The sequence below is a fragment of the Coenobita brevimanus genome, chromosome 111 (genome assembly GCF_032717465.1).
Source record: "Coenobita brevimanus isolate Jiangsu-jjx chromosome 111, ASM3271746v2, whole genome shotgun sequence".
Lineage (NCBI taxonomy): Eukaryota > Metazoa > Arthropoda > Malacostraca > Decapoda > Coenobitidae > Coenobita > Coenobita brevimanus.
Genome location: NC_137064.1, coordinates 31,932,534 through 31,946,963, shown reverse-complemented (window position 1 = coordinate 31,946,963; position 14,430 = coordinate 31,932,534). Strand labels below are relative to the sequence as shown.

The 14,430-nt window shown below is 41.6% G+C and overlaps 1 protein-coding gene across 1 annotated transcript in view; it reads right to left on the bottom strand.

The window, feature by feature from the left end:
- Window positions 1-14,430, bottom strand: part of brun (trafficking protein particle complex subunit brun) — a 165,314-nt gene that overhangs the window by 23,823 nt on the left and 127,061 nt on the right. The window contains exons 8-15 of the mRNA XM_080286340.1: window positions 13,437-13,635; window positions 7,353-7,463; window positions 6,944-7,106; window positions 6,237-6,382; window positions 4,936-5,021; window positions 4,341-4,580; window positions 1,569-1,766; window positions 728-1,094 (exon numbers count right to left, since the gene is read on the bottom strand). Of these exons, the coding sequence (XP_080142466.1) occupies window positions 728-1,094; window positions 1,569-1,766; window positions 4,341-4,580; window positions 4,936-5,021; window positions 6,237-6,382; window positions 6,944-7,106; window positions 7,353-7,463; window positions 13,437-13,635 (1,510 nt within the window). The remainder of the gene's footprint in view (window positions 1-727; window positions 1,095-1,568; window positions 1,767-4,340; window positions 4,581-4,935; window positions 5,022-6,236; window positions 6,383-6,943; window positions 7,107-7,352; window positions 7,464-13,436; window positions 13,636-14,430) is intronic.

The following is a 14,430-nucleotide window of genomic DNA, read 5'->3' as shown; positions in this document are numbered from 1 at the left end:
TATCTCTCTTACTTTCTCTATAATAATGTTTCCATATACCTTCCCTACCACACTCGATAAACTTATGCCACGATAATTCTTGCACTCACTTCCCTCACCTTTATTTCTGTACAGGGGTACAATTACAGCCTTTTTCCACTCTGCAGGTAGTTTCACTCATCCATGCCTTCTTACATAGCTCAAACAAGCACTTCATTCCACTCTCTCCACTACACTTAATCATTTCTGCATACGCCTCATCAACCCCAGCTGCTTTCCCATTTTTCAGCCGCTTCACAAAACTCTTCACCTGTGCGAGAATCATGTCTCCTGGCACTGCATTCCTTCTCTGCATACCCCCCTAACTAATCATGTTTACAGCTTCTCTGCTCTCTCTATTTCCATTCATCAGGCTTTCAAAATATTCTCTCCATCTGGTCCTTACTTCATCCGCATGGGTTAATAATGTACCACCTACATCCTTCACATTATCACATTTCTTGCCGCTTTCACTTCTACAATTCCGCACCTCTTTCCAGAATAACTTCCTATTTTCAGAGTAGTTCCCATTCATTTTTCTTCCAAGATCATCATTTACCTCCTTCATTTTCCTCTTCACTAGTTTCTTTACATGCATCTTGCTCTCATGTCTTATTTGTACAAATATTTTCTGTGTCCAGCCTACCTCTCTTCTATCATACATTACATGTATGATTGCAAACAATATAAAACCAGATCACAGCAATACCTGGAGTGTTGACAGTGGTACGTGTTCTTAGACTGGAGGGTGCCTGGGTGGACGTAGAAGAGCCTGACCGTGCACTGGAGCCAGAACGAGAGGATAGCAACGAGGCTGATGAGTCAGTACGACGTGCACGGGTGCCACGGGTGCTGGATGTGCCACCCGACTGTCTTGATGGCAAGGAGGAAGGACCACCAGACACTAGTGAAGGTGGTTCACTACCAGACAGCAGGCTAGTTGTGTCTAGTGATTCATCAGCACGCCCAGGACAAAGGAAGTCAGATGCAGCATAAACATACAGTGTAAGCGAGGCTCGACCACCAGGTGGGATGGGTAATTGGGCCTCAATGTTTTCACGGCTGTACTGAAACACCTGTAATACAAATTATTACCTATGGAGAACTTGAAAATCCAGTGCATTATACCAGGCACCATGATTACTAATGATAATTATATAACAAGTCTCAAGACATGTGAAAACAGACATGATGGCCTAATAATGTGCACCAACTCTATAATCACTACCTGTTCAGTGTAATATAAAGTCAGGAAAGTTAATATCAAAACCATATAGTTTTTGAGAAAACTGCAATCAAAGGATTATTCCCATAATAATGATTCAGCCTTTAATATGGAACATTATTTTTGAGCTTCATTTTTCTAAATGAGGACTTTCCTTTGATGATATTTTCAAAACCATCTAATGATTTTACAACACTGGCCTGGCAGAACTGATGAAGCAGGTCACTCACAGGTGATTAATACCCTGATCTCAAAAACCGTACAATTGCACAATGGCTTTTCAGTAATTTAGAAATGCAATACTGAAAGACAATACTTTCCACACCTGGTTGAGTAGTTCCTTGTCCAACTTGGAGTTCAATGAAATGTCCACTTCTTCTACTGGCTGTGAGGAAACATTGTGGAGGACAACAGAGACCTCACGTGTCTCCCCTGCAGACATGGCCAGATGCAGTCCTCCACACTCTTCGCCAACTATCCTTTCACCTCCTCCACCACCACTGCTACTCTCACCAGTTAGGATCTGTCATACAAAATTACGTTATAATAGATCTGGAAAAAGCATATGACAAAGTAGACAAAGAGGGACTGTGGAAGGTTTTGTGCATGTACAGTGTACATGGTAAGCTGTTTGGTGCTGTCACAAGATTTTATGATGGTAGCGAGGCATGTGTCAGGATAAATGGGCATCTGAGTGATTGGTTTACGATCAATGAGGATGTGGGACAAGGTTGTGCGATGTCCCCACGGTTGTTCAATATACATATGGATGGGGTGATGACAGAGGGATGGCATTGGTAATGAATGGTGATGGATGGAATACTCAAATTTGTTGTATGCTGATGATGCAGTGCTACTTGCAAATACCAGACAAGAGCTTGGTAGACTAGTGCAAAGTTTGGTAGATGTCTGTGAGTGTCGTGCCATGAGAGTAAATGTAGAAAAGAGTAAAGTGATGGTTGCTGAGAGAGAAAGTGACTCCCAGTGAGACGTTATAGTAAATGGAGAGAGACTAGAATTGGTGAGAGAGTTAAATACCTTGGTACAGTGACAGAAAAGAGAGGAAAATGTGCAAATGAAGGGGAAAGTAGAGTGACATAAGGATGGAAAGTAGCTGGTGCTATGAAAGCCTTGATAAAAAACAGAGGCTTGAGTGTTGCAGCTGCACAATGCTTATGTGAAGGAGTGTTAGTGCCAACTTTAACATATGGATGTGAGACAATGGTGTGGCATGAAAATGAATAGTCAAAAGTAACAGCAGTGGAGATGTGACTGCTGAGGAACGTATGTGGAGTACAGAGTGTGGATTGGATACGGAATAATGTAATTCGTGAAAGATACGGAGTGAGGAAGTCTGTGGAGAAAAGAATCAAAGTGACTGTACTGAGATGGTTTGGTCATGTGGAGGGAATGGATGACAACAGGGTGGTGAAAAAGGTATAACTGAGCAAATTTGAAGGACGGAGGAGGCAAAGTAGGCTAAGAAGAAGTGGAGAGATATGGTGGATGAATGTGTGTGGAAGAGAGATATGGAAGTTGGTGAGACTAAGGGACTGACAGGAGACTGAGCTGGCTGGATGAATTTTGTGCGGAGAAGCACATAACCAGGGATTTGGCACCCCTTTTAACGTGACAAAGTTCGGACTGACTCTATCTGATAGGTAGGTATATGTGAAGCTCCAGATTCCCCCCCCCCCCCCATCTGATGGAGCCAGGATTCTGTGGGCTTGAATGATGAAAGAATGGAAACATGACCCATTGAACTGGGCAAACTTTAATTGTCTGGACGTTGCTACTCCTCACCCTGCCCTAGGGTGGGAAAGGAGGTCCGGATGATGATGATGATGATGAAGAAAAAGATCCATTTCAAACTAATACTAGATTATTCCGTGCAGGTGAAGGCCATATTCTGGGAGACAGAAGTCTTTGTAGAACCTCCTTATTAATGATTATATACCTCTTGCATGTTAGTCACTTATATTTTGACAAACAGTACTTTGCATCAATAACATACGAATGGATACTGAGGTGTAAAGTGCAAAACAACTAACTAAAGAGAAGGCGTTAAGAAATCTCTATACCCACTTAGAATACAACCCCAGGCAACCCTGACCTTCATAGCTAGGGCACTATAATCCTTTTACCTTAATCTGGACCAGACCTTCATCCTTATGCACCTTAATCACATACTGTACCTCACTGGCAAAATAAGACAATACTGTATCTCTGCATCCCTTCTATAGCACTTCTCTCTGACTAGCATCATTCTCTAGTTTTAATAACTTGTTTCAATTCAGTAATCAAACGGGATATGGTAACTTCAGGCCAAGTGAGAGTAAAAGGGGTATAGGATTTTATTTTTGCTACCACAACAACAGTCTATTCAGCTACGTTACGTACCTTGCCCTTCATGGATTAAGTTACGTGATCAAGAAAATTGTTTATTTGGTCAACTAAATTCTCAACATTCACAGTATCAAACAAATCTGATTACCGAAACAGTAATGCAGTTACATTAGCTTTGCAATAAATATACTGCTACTGAAGGACACACTAGTATTACCCACTTATTCCCTTTAACAAGGTTATAGTCACAAAATTAGGTAAAAACAAACAGAATATCATCGTGGTTGAAAGAACACTGTAGAAATCATGGCAAATTGTAACAAGGCTTGTTTACATCACATGACTCCTAAGTTGCATTCACTGGCATAGGAGACTTAGAAGCAGCATATCCTACAGAATTCCTATTTCTTTATGCTTCTCAGCAAACTCATCTTTTAGTGGAAAGTAGGGTCAGAATGATGCTAATGATGAAGATTATATAGTACCAACTTCTTTATAGTAGTATAACTATCCTTTGAAATATCTATCACTATTTCAGTTAAAAATACATAGGCAATGAGTACTTTAGAGCTTGGTTTAAATTTCAATTCAAAGAAAATTACACAAATATGGCATGGCCTGCTATGTTGCTCAGAATATTAAGAATGTATGGTGCTCTTTTTCCCATCATGGTCATACAATAATTACAATAAATACAGGTGTACTTTATGTTAAGTAAAGTGTGATGAAAACAGTGGCACATTCAACTGACCTGTATTAAAGGAAGAGCAGGTACAACGCTGACAGTGTACTGTGGCGTTCTGAGGTGTGGCATAAATTTGAAGCGACAGTTGCTGGTAACACCCATGACAGTCGAAGAGTACCCCACCACCTGGAGCTCCCCGGGGCTCTGAGGTCGACCTCGTACACGAATTGTCTGTAACTCACTCTCTGCTCGGAGTACCATTGTTGACGTCCATGCCTCAAACTGCACACCTTCCATTATTAACATCTGAGAGTACAGACCATTTGCTAATCAATATCTGAATAATGTGGAGAAGTTCAGTCCGGAATGAGCTTGTGCTTTAATGTCACTGGTGAAGAAAAAAAAAAAAGTTATACACATATCAAAAATAAAAAAACTCTGGGATAACCAACTTTTTATTGTATTACCAACACACATTACTTGGCTAATCATTCACAGGCTGTAATGCCTTAAATTTTAGACTTTTGGACATACAGGATTACTCTGTGGCATGTTTTTTCCTGAGGTCAAACAACATGGAATACAGTACTGTACATCACTGAACGATCACTCTTCCCTCTTATTTTTGGAACACAATAAAAATAAAATGAAATGTACTTACCATGTTGGTCACTTTGAGTTCAAAAGGCATAGGATTCTCAAGATCAAGGCAAACTTCACATACATCTCCCTCCACCCAATCAAAATCTGTAAAAAATGACATGAATAATACACTAATTCCCATCTAGCTCCTCAACTGCCTGGTTAAATACTAAGCATTTGACATGTAAGAAAAGATCTATCTGTCTATCTATCTATATATAAATGTCTATGTTTAGTGGCAGGTGGGGGCACTCACCATCCACTCAATGTAGTGCTGCTCTCGGGTGACTGCCCTTTCCTCTCTTCCTTCTTTCCTTCCTTCCTCTTCTGTCTTTCCTTCCTTCTTTGTTTCCTCTTCCTTCTGTCTATGAATGACTCTACACTAAGTGACAAGCCAAATGCTTTCCTGTACACAACGAAAGTATTTACTACACTGCGTGGTAACCATATAACCAAATTATGGCGCCTGGTGGTTTAGTGGTCAAGTAAGGTGCTCCGATCGGCTTGAGCCAGTGCAGGTTTAGATCCAAGGGATGGTTGGGGTTTGTTGCTCACATAATGCCACTCAGGAATGGGTGAGGCTGGTCACTCTCATCTTAAATGTCAGGACTAACTTGCCTAGCCCCAGGCTCCTACACTCCTCTTGGGGCAACACAGGATTAGATAATGGATGGATAGATGGATATATAAATGTTGAGCCTATCCCCAAACTAATGTGCTTAACCATGTAAATCATGCAGTAGCAATCATTACATCATTATCATCCCCATCATGCTTACCCTGATTCCCACCTAAAAGGTATGGTGTGATAGGATCCAGAGAGAAAGCAGAAATGAAGGAAAGCTATCGCACAGAATATCCAGTGGAATGGTTTACACAATCATTCACATCTTCGAAAATATGGCTCCACCTCACAAGGAAAACTATCTATACACATTCTTCCGTCTTTTTCTTCAAAGATGTACGTAACATACCCGTGGTGGAAAGTAATACCACCAACAGCCAAGTCAAAAATGGAGAAATAATATTTCTTATATGCATTTCTGTACTTAAACGTAGTTCATCGAGGCATTTAAATCTCTTTTTAATTTCTTAGCTTCTTCAACTTTGCTACCTCGCGGTTTCATACACTCATTCACTGTACTCATCCTTCTTCTCAACCATGCTTAAAGTAAAAGGATACAGGAAATTGTATGAGAAGAATGTATGGCTAAACTGCCTGAGATTTTTCTGACATGGTAATCCAATACAAACGTACCTGGGAGCAAGTAAAGTATTGCTGATGATAATACATGTATACATACCAGCTGTGATACGTACCCACTTTGCCTTGATTTTTGCGGTCATTATTACTACTAAGGGATGTGAACGGGGAAAAGATGAAAGGACCAGAATCTTCCTCTGAAGTCTGGGATGCTTTCTTTTCTGCTCTCCTGCCAGATATCGGGGCAACTACACGCACTTTTCTAGAATACAAAAGAAGACCATAACACTGATGCAAAATTAATCTACAGCATATTATTGCTTGATATCAATTCAAGTTAAGAAATCTACCTGGGTCCCACAATATTATGTTATAATATTCAGCATTACTCCCTTCAGTCCAATGACATCTTTATTTTATTATTTTTGCATTTTCCAGATGACTTTATTTGGCTTATGCAGGAGATTCAGACTAAAAGAACACACACAGCACTGATTAAATATTTAGCTAAAGAAAGAGTTCTTGTATTCATATCAATCATATTGGTTATAAAGGCTCCAACACGCTTGCACGCATCGACCTTGAGCACCTAATGGCAGCTCTCCACACAGCTCAATCTCTGGCAAACAAACAGGGAGGTTGCAAGAGACTGCACTGAGTGAAGAGCTGCCATTATGGTAGGTGACCAAGGTCGATACGTGCAAGAAATTGGAGCCTTTGTAAATGATACAAACTATATGAATATGAGAACTCTTTCTTGGCTAAATAGTCAATGGGAAAAATAAAAAAGTTAGAAGTTACAGAACAAGAAAAAAAGGTGTACCTGCAAACAGGTATGTTGAGAAAGTTTACAGGAGGAATAATGATCCCTGTCTCCTGTACAACAAGGGGCGCTGGACCACTGCCACAGCGGGCACTCAGTGACTCCAACATGGTGGCCATCTCCTGCTTCTCACTCTCACTTAGGTGGTCAAGCATGGCACTCACTAAAACAAATCAATACATCACATATTTCCCTATCCTTTAACACTAATATCACTAGTCTTCTGATACCTTTATTGATAACTTTTGGAAACTAGGCAGCGAGCAAGGTCCCAATGTAAAGAATTATCGATAAAACTCCACTGTTATTTCTCAAGATCAAACTTGTTTTCCCTATGATAATCTTTTAGTTGTTTCAATATACATGATGTATCAAAAGTCAGTTCCATAAACTATTTCACAGAAATTACCCAGAAAAGCCTGGTGACGTGTACACAAAGCATTCTGTCCCATCCTGCGTGATGTCCCCACCAGCTCTTGCAGGATCTGTATCTGTAGCGAAGGCCAACCTTGGCTACCATCTGCAATAAAATGAAAACCATCGTTGCCACAATGCTATGTATGTTAGATAAAAAAAATGGACCAATATAAAAGGTTGCTGCATACCCAGTAACTATTTTCCTTTTATTTAGGTCATAAAACTACCTTTGGGATGGAAGCTTGAGCTCAGCATTCCTTATGGGCATACCTAGCATGCTAGTGCATGAAGTGAAGGATTTATCTATTAACCTCACTGAGCTTGTAAAAAAAGCTTTAACTTCTCGTATGTGAAGAGCTGAAGACATTTTATTCTTCATTCTGATGACATCCAAATGGTACTACTCAGCTTTAGTATTACGGCTAAATATCAAATAAATACTTGTACACAAAATCAAATGGTTTACTTAACCCCTAGGGTCCGCAATTCTCCAGCCTCAACTGCCCCCCAGGTCGCAAAAACAGGCCTATTTTTCGACTTTCTCAAAGGTTAAAAGTTTTATGCCCGACTTCTAGAGCTTCAATTTACACACCTGAAAATGCAAACTCACCCTCCTAGACCCAATAGTTACCGAGCTATGGCCCGTCAAATTTTACAATAGTTACCCGTCAAGGCCCCAGCGAGCAAGAAAATACATAGCTCGCACCTGTTTTCTTCGCAAAAATATGTACAAAAATCACCAAAATCAATATTTTTTGGTGTGTACAGATGTTATAAACCATTGCAATGTGTTTAGAAAAAAATAAAATGGTGACAAACCCCCCAAATAAATATAATAAATAGTAAAAATTATCCTCCCCTCCTCTCCTCTCCCCATACCTCCAATCCCCTCCCTCCCCTCCCCTTCCCTCCCCTCCTCTCCCCTCGCCTAACCTCCCCTCCCCTTTCCCCTCCCCTCCCCGCCGAGCTGTCAAATCTAGCTAGGGAAAATGGTCATGAACCCCCCAATAAAAAATATGATAAAGAGTAAAAATTATCCTCCCCTTATCTCCCCTCCCCATACCTCTAGTCCCTTCCCTTCCCTTCCCTTCCCTTCCCTTCCCTTCCCTTCCCTTCCCTCCTCTCTCCTCCCCTCCCCTCCCCCCTCCCCTCCCCTCCGAGCTGTCAAATCTAGCTAGTTTTTGTTTTGTTTCGTTTCAATTTTGAAGGCTCCAACAAGCTGGCATGCGCCGGGATAAAATAAAATGTCTTTTTCAAGTGGGTTTTGAATAAAGACAACTAAAATAACTGTGGTGTGCATACCTGTATGCAAAGACACGAATAAATTACAGGTAATAATTCAAAAACATGCGCCATAATAGCATAAAAAATAGGCAAAATAATCGAGGCCGGGGAGGTGCTAGGGGATAGGGTGGGGGTGGTGGGAGGTGGTAAGGCCAGAGGGGGGGGTGTATGGGAATGGAGGGATAGGAGGAGACCACCATAAGACACAAAGGAAGGGCCCCAGTGGAGTACAGGGACAAGGAGGCAGGATAGGGGGAAAATGCCCTCCCCCCATATGACTGTGGAGGGACATGGGTGGGATCCACATGGGAGGGGGTGGGAGGGGTGGTGGTGGTAGTAAGAACGGTGGGAGGTAAGGTAGTAACAAGGTAGTGGGGTAGAGGGACGTAGCGAGAGGGAGGTGGGGGGTACATCCCCCACTGCCTGGTTACAGGCCTGGGTCCCCCTTCCAGTGTGTCCAACACCTAGTTTTGATTAGTTAGAAGCCATCTACGTCACAGCCGGGGTGGAGCCAGCTGCCACCAGTTTTTTGTGGCTGCTGCACGATTGGTGTTGCTCGTCCTTTTAAGAAATTGCGCAAAAATATCGATCCATGAGCTTAGTACTTTAAGGGTTAATAAAATAAAAATTCCATAATTCAGATACAAAATTAATACTATTTTTAAGGTCAACTACCAGCACTTTTTCCAAACAGCTGTAACTATAACACAGTAAATCTACTTATCTATTGCCAGACGCCTTCATCCTGAAAAAGGTGCCGAAAAACAAAGCGATTCCATGTTGTCCAGTCCCTCACCACTTCATTGCCCTGTTCCTAGCTCGCACACTCTTCTCATATACCTCTCCTCCATCTCATCCTTGGCCTCATCCTCCTTCTCCCCTCCTCCACCTCACTCACATACACTCTCCTCATTAGTTTCTCACTTCCATCCTCTCCACATGGCCAAACCACCTCAATATATTTCTCCTAGTGCTTTCTATCACATCCACATCCATACGACAATGCAACTTTGCTTCCTCATTTGTCAGTCTGTCTCTCCATGTAACTCTGCATGCTCCTCTCAAATAACTCATTTCCACTGCTCTCACTCTTAAATTTGTGTCCTTCCAACAAGGTCCAAGCTTCACTTCCAAACATTAGAGCTGGTATCACCATACTGACACACAGCGACTTTTTTACTTCCACATTCACTTCCATGTTACTTATCACTGCTTTTAAAGAACTAGCAACCTTTCTTCCTTGTTGTACCCTTTCAAGTACTTCACCCTCCAAACTTCCATCCTTACTAATCACACTACTCAAGTACTTAAATGCACTTACATTTTCCACTTCCTCATTATCCAACATCACTGTACATCCAGAAACTTCATTTCTCTCGATGACCACAACTTTGCTCTTCCCAACATTCACCTTTAGATTCCGTTTCTTACACACACTTCCAAACTCATTCACCAAGCCTTGCAGGTCCTCTTCATCTTCACATAACAATACAGTAACACCTGCAAACAACAGTACAGGGAGTTTCCAAACACTGCCCTCCCTTATTAAAGCCACTCCAACATCCACTGCCCTACCTTGTATCTCTTTTATAACCCCATCCAAATACAGACTGAACAACCATGGAGACATGACACATCCCTGTTTCAATCCAACATTCACTCAATTCATTATCCACATGCACTGCTGCCTTAGCACCCTCATACATACTCTCCATGGCATTCAGAAACTTCCTGTTTATTCCATGTATTGCCAATATTTTCCACATTCCTTGCCTATCCACTCTGTCTTGTGTTTTCTCCAAATCCATGAAGGTCAAATATAACTTCTTTCCTTCTCTATTAACTTTCCTACAAAAAAACATAAGAATGAATATCTGAACCATGCAACCTCTTCCCTTCCTAAAACCTCCTGTTATTCACCAACTAATTCCTCTGTTACTTCCCTAACTCTGTCAATAAGTATCCTACCATACACTTTTCCTATTACACTAAGAAGAAAAATGCCCCTATGATTATCATACACTCCTTTTTTTCCCTTTCCTTTGTACACGGGAATAATTATACTTGACTTCCAATCTTCTGGGACTCTATCTTCTAAGGCAGTCTGTACATCTGACCCATTCTACTACTATCTCTCCCCCATGCTTCAATATTTCACCACACACTTCATCAATTCCTGGGGCTTTCCCTATTCTGACTTTCTTCATTGCTTCCACTACTTTCATCCAACTGATTTCTTCCTCTCCTCTCACCTTCCTCTTCCTCCCAGCCATTCCCCAGCCACTTATCCTGACATCACTTCCATTCTCTATGTTTAACAGTTCTCGAAAGTGTTTTCTCCATCTGCTCACTTTTTCTCCCTTCTCCACTAGCAATCTACCATTTTTATCTTTCACTCTCCTACCAACTTCTTTATCACCCTGTCTTACTCTCTTTACCTCTTCCCAGAACATTTTCTAACACTCCCTCCAATTTACACTTAAATTTTTTCCAAATTATACATCCACTCTCTTCTTACTCTCTCTTACTTGTCTTTTTACCTCTCTTTTCCCCTCTACATATAACTTTCTCTTCTGTCCCTCAACTTCCTCCATGCCCCAGCTTCCCATCAACTCACTATATGCTTTCTTCTTTTGTGCCACAGCTTGTTTCACCTCTTCATTCCACCATGATGTTCCTTGCATTGCCTTTCGTCTTCTCTTCACTCCACACACCACCTCACATGCTGCTGCACAGATTTCTCCTGTGAATATCTTGCAAAACACCTTCTACCTCCCCTATCTGCTTCAAATCACATTTACCCAATTGCTCCTCAACTTCTCTCTCATATTCTGCCTTTTTTCCATCCACTTGCAACCTTCCTACCCTCCTTGTATGGACTACTTCTTCCAGTATTACCGTATCCTCTCTGGGCCCTAAAGATTCTGGGGTGTTGGAGGGGTTGAGGTGAATCCACTTACTGGATTTAAACTGTGGTGTGTTAATGCACTGTCTTTTTGACTGGGTTCTTGTATCATTATGCTACCTAGGCTTTAATCCTTTCTTTTTCACTTTTTCTATCTATCTATCTATTGCCAGACGCCTCAATCCCGTTTGGGGTGGCCACAAACAAATCGCCTCCAAGTCGCCCTGTCCCCCGCCATTTCACTCCCCTGCTCCCAACTCACACCCCCCTCTCTCATATACCTCTCCACCCCATCCCTCCATCTCATCCTCGGCCTCCCCCTCCCTCTTCCCCCCTCCACCTCACTCACATACACTCTCTCTGTCAGTCTTTCACCGTCCATCCTCTCCACATGGCCAAACCACCTCAGTGTGTTCCTCATAACGCTTCCTATCACATCCATATCCACACCACAACGCTCCTTTATATCCTCATTCGTCAGCCTGTCTCTCCACGTGACTCCACAGGCTCCTCTTAAATAACTCATTTCCACTGCTCTCACTCTTGACTTGTGTCCTTCCAACAATGTCCAAGCTTCACTTCCGTACGTTAGAGTTGGTATCACAATACTGTCATGTAGTAACTTTTTCATTTCCATGCTCACTTCCCTGTTTCTTATCACTGCTTTCAAAGAACCAGCAACCTTTCTTCCCTGCTGTACCCTTTCATGCACTTCACCCTCCAAACCTCCAACCTTACTCATCACACTACCCAAGTACTTAAACGTACTCACATTTTCCAATTCCTCACCATCCAACCTCGCTGTACATTCACTAACTTCACTTCTCTCAAAGACCATCACTTTACTCTTCCCTACATTCACCTTTAGATTCCGTTTCTTACACACTCCCTCAAACTCATCCACCAAGCCTTGCAGCTCCCCTTCGTCTTCACTCAACAACACAGTATCATCCGCAAACAACAGTACAGGGAGTTTCCAAACACTATCCTCTCTCACCAGGACCACTCCAACATCCACTACCCTACCTTGTACCTCTTTTATTACCCCATCCATGTACAGATTGAACAACCATGGTGACATGACACATCCCTGTTTCAAACCAATTTTCAAAGAGAAAAATTCACTTAGTTCACCATCCACACGCACTGCAGCCTTCGCACCATCGTACATACTCTTCACAGCATTCAGCAACTTCCCATCTACTCCATATATTCTTAACACTTTCCACAATCCTTGTCTATCCACCCTGTCATATGCTTTCTCCAAATCCATGAAAGCCGCATACAACTTCTTTCCCTTCTCTAGAAACTTTTCCACTAAAGATCTAAGAATGCATATCTGATCTACACAGTAGGATAGAAGTTGTGGAAGCAATGAAGAAAGTTAAATCGGGGAAAGCCCCAGGAATTGATGGAGTGTTTGGTGAAATGCTAAAGCATGGGGGAGAGATAGTAGTAGAATGGATGTGGAAGATGTGCAGATTGGCCTGGGAGGAAGGTAGAGTCCCGGAGGATTGGAAGTCAGGTATAATTATTCCCTTGTACAAAGGAAAAGGGGAAAAAGAAGTGTGTGGTAATCATAGGGGCATTTGTCTTCTTAGTATAATAGGAAAAGTGTATGGTAGGATACTTATAGACAGAGTTAGAGAAAGAACAGAGAAATTTTCACTTTTTAAAAGCCCATTTTTGCTATTTCCAGATGATTTTATTCAATTCCAGGAAGAGCCTCTAGAGGTGATGAGGTTAACGATATATCTAACTCCACAACTTTTAAAATGCTCTATGAAGTTGAATAAAAGTCTATGAAAGCAACACAAATAATATTAAGAAGTATGACATTGGGCTGAAGGGGAAAACTATTCATTTTACTCTACAAAAGGTACACACCCTTTCTAAACTGGAGAGGATCAAGGCATATCTTATAGCCTTCTAAGGTCTGGAGAAGAAGACGGTAACACTGCCCCCAATCCAACTGCTGCTCTTTAGGTGCAACGCATCTCATAGCTGCCACCCGTCGGAAGAATGAGGCTTTCCGATGAAACCCTATCTGGTGGTACAGATCTGCTAGGGCATTGAATCGGGTGATCTGAAAGCATCAAGTAAGACTGGATTACTCTCAGCAAGGTGGAGAGGCGAGAAATCAGAAATCTGAGTGGACAAATGAGAAGTCAGAATTATGAGATGTGAAGAAAATTATAACCCAGTCGGTGATTCACCATGATACTATGACAGTCTGCAGTCAATTCGGTTACCTCATCACTGGTAACTGCACCCCCTCTCAAAAGACCAAACTTTTCCCTCACCTCTACTCTTTCCTCCTACTGGCCACAGCTTCAAGGCAGTCTCATTAGAGCACTGCTTGAGCCTAAACTACCTCCAGTACATACACTACACTCAATCTTTCTTTTCGAATTTGGAATGTGCTGATTCTGTTCCATGGTATCAGCACAGTATGGTACTGTAATTCCTCATTAAATATTGTCCTTTTTAAAAAATCTGTTCTTTTTGTCAGTTAAGTCTTTGAAAATTTCGTACATACTGCCCATTAAAATTTCTAGTGCTTGCTATAAAACTAATTTACCATTTCTATAAAATTTACAGTACCAGTTGTATTAAAAAAAAAAAAAAAAAAATTGTGATATTCTGGAAAACATCCTTGCCTTACAATGAAGACTACCTGTATTAGTACAGATCTTTAATTAATCATCATCATCATCATCATCCAGACCTCCTTTCCCACCCAAGGACAGGGTGAGGAGTAGCAATGTCCAGACAGCCCATATCTGCCCAATCCAATGGGCAATGCTTCCATTCACTCATCATTCAAGCCCCCAGAATCCTGGAATCTTTAATTAAATTTTGAACATTTTCCTATAAATGT